This window comes from Papaver somniferum, chromosome 5 (genome assembly GCF_003573695.1).
Source record: "Papaver somniferum cultivar HN1 chromosome 5, ASM357369v1, whole genome shotgun sequence".
Taxonomy (NCBI): Eukaryota; Viridiplantae; Streptophyta; class Magnoliopsida; order Ranunculales; family Papaveraceae; genus Papaver; species Papaver somniferum.
The window spans coordinates 66850872-66862270 of NC_039362.1; the positions used below are offsets into that span (position 1 = coordinate 66850872).

General features: G+C 37.3%; 1 protein-coding gene across 1 annotated transcript; it reads left to right on the forward strand.

The window, feature by feature from the left end:
- The first annotated feature begins 646 nt into the window (after positions 1-646).
- LOC113281789 (pentatricopeptide repeat-containing protein At1g26460, mitochondrial-like) lies at positions 647-6047 on the forward strand. The gene is made up of 6 exons (XM_026530640.1): positions 647-1468; positions 3223-3445; positions 3571-4056; positions 5046-5252; positions 5396-5533; positions 5636-6047. Exons 1-6 carry the CDS (start codon positions 843-845, stop codon positions 5846-5848), a joined length of 1893 nt encoding a protein of 630 aa, XP_026386425.1. The 5' UTR covers positions 647-842; the 3' UTR covers positions 5849-6047.
- Positions 6048-11399: the final 5352 nt, after the last annotated feature.

Genomic DNA, 11399 nt, shown 5'->3' on the forward strand with positions numbered 1-11399 from the left:
AAAAACAAACGTGATTTCGCTAGTTGGATATTTTATTGTCCATTCCACTTATGTGGCTACTTGAGTTTCCAATAAATCATAGGCCTGTTGGAGAATGTTTGGGTGACCTCTCTATCTAAACATCACTTTGCACCAACATCATAAAGTATAAACCATAAACAAAACTTCGCTCAGATTCATACTTAGATATACTAACCAAAATAATTTAACCATGCTTTGAAGTCATTGAGAAGAAGACAAAAGGAAGTTCGAGTAATTTAAACCATGCTCTGAAGTCATTGAGAAGAAGACAAAAAGAAAGTTCGAGTTTGTTCTTTTTCATCCACAAATGGCCTAAAACTGAATTATTACTCCTTTTATTTCTGGAAAAGAGTTACTATCATTTTTTTTAGGCGAAATTAAAAAAAAAAGTGATGGTACCTATTTTTCCAAAAATGGAAATAGTATTATTTTCTTAAACAATTGTGCCAAAAGTGTTGTTTGTGTTGTTGGCGAAAGGCGAAAGCAGCTCTCCAAGCTTAACCAGTCCCACTTAGCCCAGTTAATATATTTTAGGACAGCCCATGAATGCTTCACATCGTTCCATCCTTTTAACCTGCAACCTACTGCATGTAAACAATTCGACATCTTTTGTCGCGAACTCCACCAAAAATGAGACTAGATCATCACTTTCCCTAAAAAAACATACCAAGTCTTCTTCCTTCCATTCCCACTAGATTTCATGTAACAAACGATGAAAACAAAATCGAAATCCTAGAATTTCATTTCTCATCATTCAATCTATAAAAAAATCGTATCAATATTCATAAACAGAAACATATCTATTACAATTGTATTCAACAATGGCCCCATTTTCAGTCCTAACTAAATCAACTACCTTTATCAAAACCCTAAACCCTAATTCGTTTAGGACTATCTCTACATTCAAGTACCTCTGTCAAGAACCACAAATAGCTGAACCATTGGTTCCTTCTTCTTCTTCTTCTCCAACTCCACTGCCACCAAATCCATCTTCAGGTAGTCCACTGTACCAACAAGACAATTGGAGAACTGCTAATTCTAAACCAAACCCAGGTTTATTTGGTCCTTCGTTGCCAGCATTGGGTACACTTCAAGGAGGTCCATCAGCTAAATTACAAGCATATTCACAAACCCTAGATGATACACAACTTCTGAATGTATTTGCTGAATGGATAACATCACATAGATGGGATGATTTGATTCAGTTGTTTGAGTTTTGGGTTCAGTGTTTGGATTCAGATGGGAAATTTAATAAGCCTGATGTTAATTTGTATAATCATTATTTGAGGGCTAACCTTATGGCTAATGCTTCACCTGGAGATCTTTTGGATCTTGTTGCAAAGATGGATGATTATAAGGTTCTGCCCAACACTGCATCTTTTAATTTCGTTTTGAAAGCAATGCATGAAGCTAGAGAAGCTAAAGCTGCTGAGAAATTGCTGCAACGGTATGACTAAATCAATGGTCCTTTTGTTGTATTAAATATTTGTTATTTCTTCTCTGTAGTTCCGTACCGTATAGTTGCTGGATGAAATGGTTTCTGATTGCATACATTTTTGCTCTAACTTGTAAAAAAATAGTCCCTTGTTGTTGTTACAAAGAAATGGTTTCTCTTTAGTTATTTATATCTTCAGCCCGTGCATAAGACATAAAAAATTACACTATGACCGTTAGAATTCCTAGATTGCATGATCACTTGTCTATTGGAAAATGTGCTAACACCGTTAATTCACACTACCTGGTCACACTACCTGGAAGAATATGCCATGCTACCATCACTTCACTACCACAGCGCACCATGTCACTAGCTCACTAAGGCCCTCAACACTTCAAGACCTTTACCTTAGCTAGGCCCACATGGCAACTACCAGAATGACATTGGCACCACTGATTTAAGAACGACGGAACTGAGAAAATTTATTTTTCTATTCAATTGAAATCACCAGAAAAGAAATGTTGCTAGTAAGTGCAGATCACAGTTACTGTGTCTAGCCATGGACTCTGTAGTTGATATTTGGATAACTTCAGCTACTTTGAAAGTGGGCAATGTTTTCCAATATAAAGTTTGAGATACCGAGCAGTGAGAGGGTGATATTGTCGACATGTTAGACATATCTATCAAGAATCCTTTCAACCCAAAAGTATGTAAAAGTTACTAAATATGGTGAAAAGATCCCTCGGCAATCTAGTTTGTTAAAAATAAAAAACACTACGATGTTATTATGATAAATGAATTGAACTAGGTTATATCTCAGCCCAACTGAAGTAAGAATATAAGATAAAACTCTTTGTATGCTGCGGCTGGAGAAAGGTGCCAAAGTGGATGACGGAGACAGGCACTGGCGCTGATTAGCTTTGGGTAGGAATATAAGATAAATCATCCACTGTTTAGCAAGTAGTGGATGATTTAGGACCCGACAGATTGTCTAGATTGACCAATTATATCGCTTTTTATGGATTTCTATATGGAGCTTTGGTATATTTGAATGGAATCTTAGAAACAATTCTGTATGGCAATAGTAGTAAAGAACCCCTAGAAGAAAGATTGTTATCTCGCATGTCTGAACTCATTTAGAAGTTAAGACTGAAGTAGAATCAACTAAGTTTCTAATAAAAAAATGTAGAAACTAATGGAGCTAATTGAGACAGGTGCTGAAATGGTGGCAGAGTTCGTGATGGAGCTTTTAGCTTAGAAGTTAATGGAAGATTTGAGTCTTGGTAGATTGGATGGAAATTATGGAATTCTGTAAACTATTTTGTATTGAGACGATAGTAGTTGTTGGTATTTTGCATAGGTTAATAGTTTTCAACACATTTTTTTTTTGTTTTAACCATTTGGGTTAATATCACTTTCGTTTACTACCAATAGAGGGTGTTGTGTTTAGAGGGTATTGTGTTTCGTGCCTTTGGCGATATCAGTCTGATGTCCATATTTACTATTAGGCCATAAATATATGCTCTCAACCCGTGAACTAGGTAAGGAGGGTCGTCCCAACTTTTTTGATATATGATGGTTATCATTGTACTCAATTCCAATAAATATGCATGTCTTTGATACTTCCATTTTAGTTGTTTTTGGTATCACAAACTTATAAGGTGTGTGCCACTTGTAATCTCAAACCCTATTATATAAGATGTATACGTCGATCTGTACTCTAGCTAGCTATATGATGGTTTGTTTCTTTGATTGATGGACATCAGAATGCTGCAGACAGGAAAAGAATCTATGCCTGACGATGAAACATACAAATTGGTTACTGAGATGCTATTTTTGGTTAATCAAACTGATGATGCCTTAAAGTATATAGACATTACTTTGAGCTCCGGTAACATGGTTTCACCGAAAGTTTTCACTGAATGCGTGAAGAGTTGTGTTAGATTGGGAAGATTGGATACCTTGGCATCCATCATTGAGAGGTGCAAGGTATGGAAGTATTGATTGATTAGCCGACAAGTTTTATATCTTTTGTTCTATATTGTATTTGTCAGGTTTTTTTAAGTGGTTGTGGTCATTTCGTGTTATAAATTTTCATTTGTTGGTGTTATCAGAAAATGGATCAAAACAAAGCTTTATGTCCTCAGTGGAACATGTGTAACCTCATTGTTGATGCTGCATTGCAAGAGGATAATAGCAAACTAGCTTTCTACGGATTGGAGTTTTTAGCCCGGTGGATTACTCGCGGCGAAGCTGCAAGACCTCCCGTTTATCTCTCTGTTGATGAAGGATTGGTAATGCCGGCACTTGGAACCGCTAGTAGAACCTTCGATAAGACATTGATTGATGCATCATGGGCTGTCCTACGGCGTTCATTACGAAACAATAGGGCTCCTAGTGCTGAATCTTACCTTGGTAAAATCTCTGCATATTCATCATTGGGAAACTTACAAAGGGCTTTTGCTACCCTACATGAGTTCGAATCTGTATATGGTGGAGATTCTAATACAGAAGCAGCTGAGAATTTATTCTCTCCGTTTACTTCTTTATCCCCACTTGTTATGGCGTGCTCAAAGGGTGGCTTTGAGACGTTGGACTCGGTAATTCCATCCTTTCATCTTTAGTCAGCTCCCCAATTCAGCTTCATCAGTATCTTTCTATTTCCCTTACTGTAGCAAGGATTTCCTAGTCACAGTTTTCTTTTAGCGAGTAGATCTGTTTTCCTTCTTATGCCTTTTACAGTACTTGTTATATCTTTCAAGACATTATATAAGATTGTATTTTTCTCCAGAAAAGCATGCTTAAATATTAGCAGATATTCACATGATTTACTTTTCTTTCTTAGTTGATCCAATTATGAAGGATAAGTTACTGAGTTAGTAGGACAATTAAATGGTAGATGCTGACATAACGGAGCAGTTGTCCACATCATCTAGAGTATGAAAGGAAATGCACTATCATGGACATTTGATTGTAGTATAGGCATGTGCCACTTTTGAAGCGCACGGCCACGTTGGATCAGTGGTCGGTGTGCTAGCTAGCAGAAGTTGGGATTGTGTTTCTCATTTCTGACTCGGTGCAAACATCTATTTGGGTTGATGTTGATCCTTTGCCCATGAAGGAACTATGAATTTTCTTTTTCTTTGTCATGTTTTTGGTTAGGTATATATATATATATATTGCTACCGCGCCTTGTTTGATGAATTATTATCTTATTGTAGTATAGGCATGTGCCACTTTTGAAGCGCACGGCCACGTTGGAATAGTGGTCGGTGTGCTAGCTAGCAGAAGTTGGGATTGTGTTTCTCATTTCTGACTCGGTGCAAACATTTATTTGGGTTGATGTTGATCCTTTGCCCATGAAGGAACTATGGATTTTCTTTTTCTTTGTCATGTTTTTGGTTAGGTATATATATATATTGCTACTGTGCCTTGTTTGATGAATTATTATCTTATCAAAAAATAAAATGTCAACACTTTGTACCTGCCGCAAGTGGTGTATCATGTGCGTTGAGTTTTGAACAATTGGTGTCTACTGTGGTTTGTTGTTATAATGCTTATAGGTTTTTTTGCCTTTTAAAATATACAGGTATATTTTCAATTGGAGAATTTGAGCCGTGCTGAACGACCTTACAAATCTGTTGCTGCTCTCAACTGTGTCATATTAGGTTGTGCAAACATATGGGACCTTGACCGCGCCTATCAGACATTCGAGTCCATTAGTGGTTCTTTTGGATTGACTCCTGATATCCACTCATATAACGCTCTCATGTGTGCATTTGGGAAGCTCAAAAAGGTTGGGCCATTTGGCATACATATTCGTCTTAATTTAATGATACGTAATAAAAGCATATCTCTCTGCATTTACTTTCATCTCCTCCTACTTCATAGCAGTCTCATCCTGTAAGTGCACTGAAAGTTGATCTTTCACATTGGCAGACACCCGAAGCTTCAAGTGTATTTGAGCACTTAACAGGTTTGGGTATGAAACCCAATGCAACGTCTTATACAATGCTTGTAAATGCTCATCTCATCAACCGCGATCCAAAGGCTGCTGTCTCAGTAGTCGATGAAATGGTTCTTTCTTTCTCCTTATGATTGCTCAACCCCAATGTTTTCTATGTTAACGATTCTGTAGTGAGTAGTGACTAACGGTTGGGATACCTACTCATCTTGCAGGTTAATGCTGGACATGTACCCTCCAAACAGTTACTAAAAGATATTAGGAGGCGATGTGTTCGAGAGTTTGACAATGAGAGCAATGACCAGGTGGAGGCCTTCGCGAGAAAGTTTGGGATAAGAATGGGTCCTGAGAGTCGCCAAAACATGCTGTTTAATCTATCATATAGCAGTATGAAGGGGCAAACTGAGGTTCTAGCCCGTCCCTCTTAACTTAATTCATTTTTAGTAGAGCAGATTTGTACTAAATAAGATTTTAGCCCTATTTTATTTGTTGTTAGCCCATGTAATAAGCAACAATACTTTATTTTCAGCTCATTTATTTTCAATTCAACTGTCATATTTCAGCTCATTCACAGGAAACATGTAGAAGCCTTATTTCTTCCCCAAGTCACTAATAATTTTTTTTTTTTTTTTTTGTGAAGCATGAAATTTATTTATTTTACTAGATAAGGAATACACGTATGTCATATCTATAGTCATTTGTTACAATTTGATTTAGGAAGGACAAACTCATATATTCCCAAATTATTATGGATCGTGTCGGGCTATTGTCCGCCGCGTGATTTGCAGGACTATGTGCTGTTTGGTCTCCTTCCATGTAGTTGTGTTGGATATTGTGTTGTGCAATTTGATGTATTTTTTGTTTGACTTTAATCATCTCAGCTATATACTAAGGTGGTTGAGTATCAATTTCTGGGAACCGTAATAGGTTTCGAGTCTGTTTCGAATTGTACCTTTCTATCGCAATTCAAGATGCTATTAGCTGATACATGTGTATCTTCCTCTCCCCGAGAACTAGTAATCCTGAAGAGGGATTGTGGATATAATTGTTAGTTAGGAGGGATTACTGATTTAAAGCATTATTCCTATTGAAGGAAAATAGATTCCGAGGTTTGAGAAACCAAACCAAAAGTTATAAATAGGGATGTTTAGCTCATAACTAAACATATCTAAAGGGTGTGGTATGACACCTAGAAAAGGAGGTTTAACACACATGCCTTGAGAGAAGTTTGTGAGACAATTAAATATTGTAAAACCAAGCTTAACAAACAGTTTAAGGTTGATCCACTGTTTAGAGAGATTGTGAACGTAACAAAGAGAGAATTGTAATAGTTTTCTTGTTCATAATTTAGAGAAGATATTTTTCTTCGAATCACTTTCTTGTGGGTGTTCTGTTTTCTAGTTTTCGTCTATTATTATTCTGAAGTCTAATATTCACCAAGGTACATAGAGCAAGGTTAGTTTCAACGGTAGATCCCCGTGGTTTATGGTTTTCACTAGATCTCTCTACATAAAGCTTGGTGAGGTACTCGAGAAGCTAGAAGACGTTAGGAGAACAAGGGGATCAAGGATGTCTAAACCAGATTATGATCGTAAGCATAGCGAACCATAAATTACAGAAGAAAAGGTGGCTGCGCTGCAAATGGACATGAAGTCAATTCAAGTCACCCTTAAGGAATTGGGTGAATGTATTCGTTCTCATACGCCCAAATCGAAGACGAAGAAGAAGACTATATCTTAACCTGAAGTTTCAGAAGAAGAAGAAGAAGAGGAAGAAGATGAGGACGAAAAGAAGAAAAGTGAGATTCTTAAGAGTTCTATTTCAACTAAACTTCACGGTAAGAATCTGAAAATTGGTTTTCGTGCTGATATTCCACTTTACGATTGGAGTGTCGATGTAGAAAAATTGGATGATTGGATGGAACGTCTAGAGACGTATTTTTTCTTTCTTTGAATACGGTTCAAAGGAAAAGATTGCTTTCACGGCATTGAAGCTACAAAAGCATGCTCTAACCTGGTGGAAATCTTATCAAAGACAAAACCTAGGTAAGGGGGTATTATTGTGGAAAAGATTCAAGGAAGTTGTAACGAAACAGTTTTATCCAGTTGGCTACCTTGAGGAAAGATGGTTCAAGTGGTACAATTTAAAGCAGTCCTACAACCAAACCGTGCAAGAATATACTTCGGAATTTTAGAATCAAGCTATTGTTTTGGATTTAGACTTGGAAGATCATGCTATCTATATGAAGTATATTTCCGGGTTCCATGAGTATATACGGAAGGAGTTGAAAATGTTTTTTGGTGGATACTATTTCCGAAGCAAGAATAAAAGCTAATGCCATCGAAGGAAGGCATAGAAAATTTGATGTTGAGGGTAACACTAAGGGGAAGTCTGGAGGTTACGTCGCTAAAGGAGATGAAAGGAGCAAAGAGGATAGGAAATCTAAAGACAAAGAAGGTTTGATTTGCACTCATTGCAAACAAACATGACATATTGTCGACAAGTGTTGGATGAAGTATCCTAATCTAAAACCAAAAGGGTTGCATAAAAGAGAAGCCATGATGGAAACACTAGTCGCACAAGCTCCAATAGAAGTCCATGGAATAACGGAACCCAAATCAAAGTTCTCTCTTATGGCAGGAGCAAAAGAAGGACCTTTAAAAGATGACCTTGGAGAACGACTCTTCACAGTTAATATGCAGGTTAAGAAAACACTTATAGATGATGTTATTGACCCGAGAAGTCAAAAGAATTTACTTTCACATTCTTTAGTACAGAAGTTGGGTTTGAAGACTTTCAAAACATCCGAAACCATATCCTTTAGGGTGGCTTCAAAAGGAAGGTGGGCTACAGGTTGCAGAGCACTGTACGTTCAAGTTTGCTTTTGATGAGTCATACATTGATGAGGTTACATGCGATGTGGTTCCATTAGATATTTGTCAGGTAGTACTTGGTAGTCCTTACTTGTGGGATCGAGATGCGGTTTCACATAAGAGGTACTAGAAGTATACCTTTACCAAACATGAGCAAGCTTTTGTAATACGAGCTATAGACTCTCCTCTTGAGGGAGCGAGCTTGATTACAACCACTCAGGCTAAACGGTTGGTGAATGCTAGTACAAAGTTCATTCTCCATGTGACCCGTTCTCTTGACGAGAAGCCGAGTAGAGTTTGTTTGGACACCCTAACCAAACAACAAGAACACGACCTAGGAAGGTTAAAGATGTTTGAACCACCATTACCTGATAATGGCGGAGATGACAAGATGATCTTTCCACATGTGGAAGACTTGTGGTTTGATAGGGAAGAACCACTCGAAGAGGAATGTATTACGGAGCGAAGAGTGACTAACAAAAGACAATAAGATAAGGACGCTTTTCTAATTGGAAGTCAAAGTCAAGTTCCCAGCAAGGAGAGATGGTTCAGTAGGGTGAAGGGAACTCTCGGGTTCCCTAACCACCAAAGTTCAAGTTCTTGAGGAGGGGTGCATGATACATGTGTATCTTCCTCTCCCCGGGAACTAGTAATCCTCAAGACGGATTGAGGATATAATTGTAATTTAGGAGGGATTACTGATTTAAAGCAGTATAAGTATTCCTATAGAAGGAAAATAGATTCCCTAAGAGGTTTGAGAAACCAAACCAAAAGCTATAAATAGGGATGTTTAGCTCATAACTAAACATATCTAGAGAGTGTGGTTTGACACCTAGAAAAGGAGGTTTAACACACATACCTTGAGATAAGTTTGTGAGGCAATTAAATATTATAAAAGCACGCTTAGAAAATAGTTTAAGGTTGATCCACTGTTTAGAGAGACTGTGAACATAACAAAGAGATAATTGTAGTAGTTTTCTTGTTCATAATCTAGAGAAGATATTTTTCTTCGAATCATTTTCTTGTGAGTGTTATGTTTTCTAATTTTCATCTATTATTATTCTGAATTCCGCATCTATAATAATATTCACCAAGGTACAAAGATTCATACGTACCATTAGTAGGGCCCAAGTTTCTGCTATTAGTGTTGTGGTAATGCCCAAAAGTTATGATACTGCTGACATTGTTATATTCATCAAATATTTGCATATTGATCTTTATTAATACATGTTAAGGTTGATCCAGTCCATAAATATGGGTTTGCATATGGTGATATTTTCAGGATTTGATTTCCCTTGTCGCTATATCATTTCATTCTTGGTTATCCACAAGGATCAGAGAAGGAAATAAAAGGAGGTGATGATAGCAGGATGGGCTTTTGTCCGCGGGATCTGGATTAGTATTGCAGTGAAAGCTTATGTTGGAGTTGGTGAGATTGGTACGACTTAGAGTAGAGAAGGTCGGTAGTCCTTCATTAATTTATTTCCACAAGAAAAACTATTAATGTTGAGGGACACGGTAGTGTCCATAGGAAAGTTGTAGCTGGTAAAATGTTTTGTTGCAATTGTCCGCTAGTGTCGTTAGGAATTTGTATCCTGAAGCTGTAATATATTTTCCGGACTTCGTGTTCGACAAATAATCTTATCCGGGGGACTGTCTCTTGGAAAATATGTATTTATGATCCGTTGGACTGCCGTAGATGGGAGACGTCTTAGTTTATCATGCATCCATTTATAGGATACGAGATCTATGATGTCTGCCACTTTCTGGATAAGATAACATTATGTAGGGTCAAAATTTGTGATGCAAAATCAAGTTTGCTTGGATAGGGGTTATCAAACCATTTCTGATATGATGAGAGATATGTTGTTTGATTATAGGCATGAGTGATGCTAGCTTCCTCCATTGCGGATTGAGTCGAGATGTATTGGGTAAAGTGTCTTCAAAAATGGGTTGTTGTTTGAGATATTTTTCATTGCAAAGGGTGGCTCAGATGGAGTCAGTTTGAGCATTTTCAAACTTTTTTCATTAGCAAGTTTTATTGTGGTCACTATTGTTTCGAATGCCTAGCCCTCCTTCGGTTTTGGGTTTAGTTAATTTATCTTGTCCCAAGAAGTGATTTTTTGTAACGGAAGAGTCATGACCCCAAAAGAAATTACTGGAGATACAACTATCTTTTTATGCACATGCGTGGGGACAAGTTGTGTGTTCATAAGGTGATTAGCAGTAGGGGCCCGCTGGTGTTAGGAATTTTGACATCCATCCCTTCATTTTTCGTGATAGACGTTGTAATAGAGGTGTGAATATGTGGCGAAAGGTTCTCCCCTGCTTGAATTGTACTCCAAGGTATATTGAAGGGATGTTGAAGAACTGATGTAGAATTTTCGCTTCACGATGATCCAGTCTTCGGTGATGTATAATTGTGGATTTTAAGGTATATCTGCCAAGACACTACAAGTATGAAGTAGTCGCTTGAGGTGATTCCTATTTTCCGTATAAGCCTTATATGTAATGTGGAGGTCGTTCACATACATAAGATGTAGAATTGATAGAGCTTTCTGTGAAATTCAGATTCCTTCTATGAGCTTATTCTGAATTTTATCAAAAAAAATAACATGAAAAATTAAAGTAAAGAACATCGTACCTTGAACTTGACATTATCCCTTCGAGCTGATATAAGGTAATTTTATTATGTCATCCAAATATAACAATTAACACCCAAAATTAGAGTTGCACAAAGGACCCGTACCTTCTAGTGGCTGGCACCAGTTTTGGGTACTTGTACATATATATGTATATGTATATGTATATGTATATGTACTTGTTTATGTACTAGTACTTGTACATGTTAGAGCATTGCTCGGTTGAACCCACCAAGAGTTGGTATGTCAAGGTTGATTGTCATATTTTCATATCAAAACTCAATTAGAGTCGCTTGATTTAAAATTACTAGAGTCAACTTCATTTAGGATGGACTAGAAAATCTAGGAATGTTGAGACATACAGGTATTACTCTGAAGACCTGAAGAACGTGAAGACGTAACGACTACAACGAAGACATCATCCTTTCACTTTAGGTTAGTGATACTTGACTTGTTTCCATTCC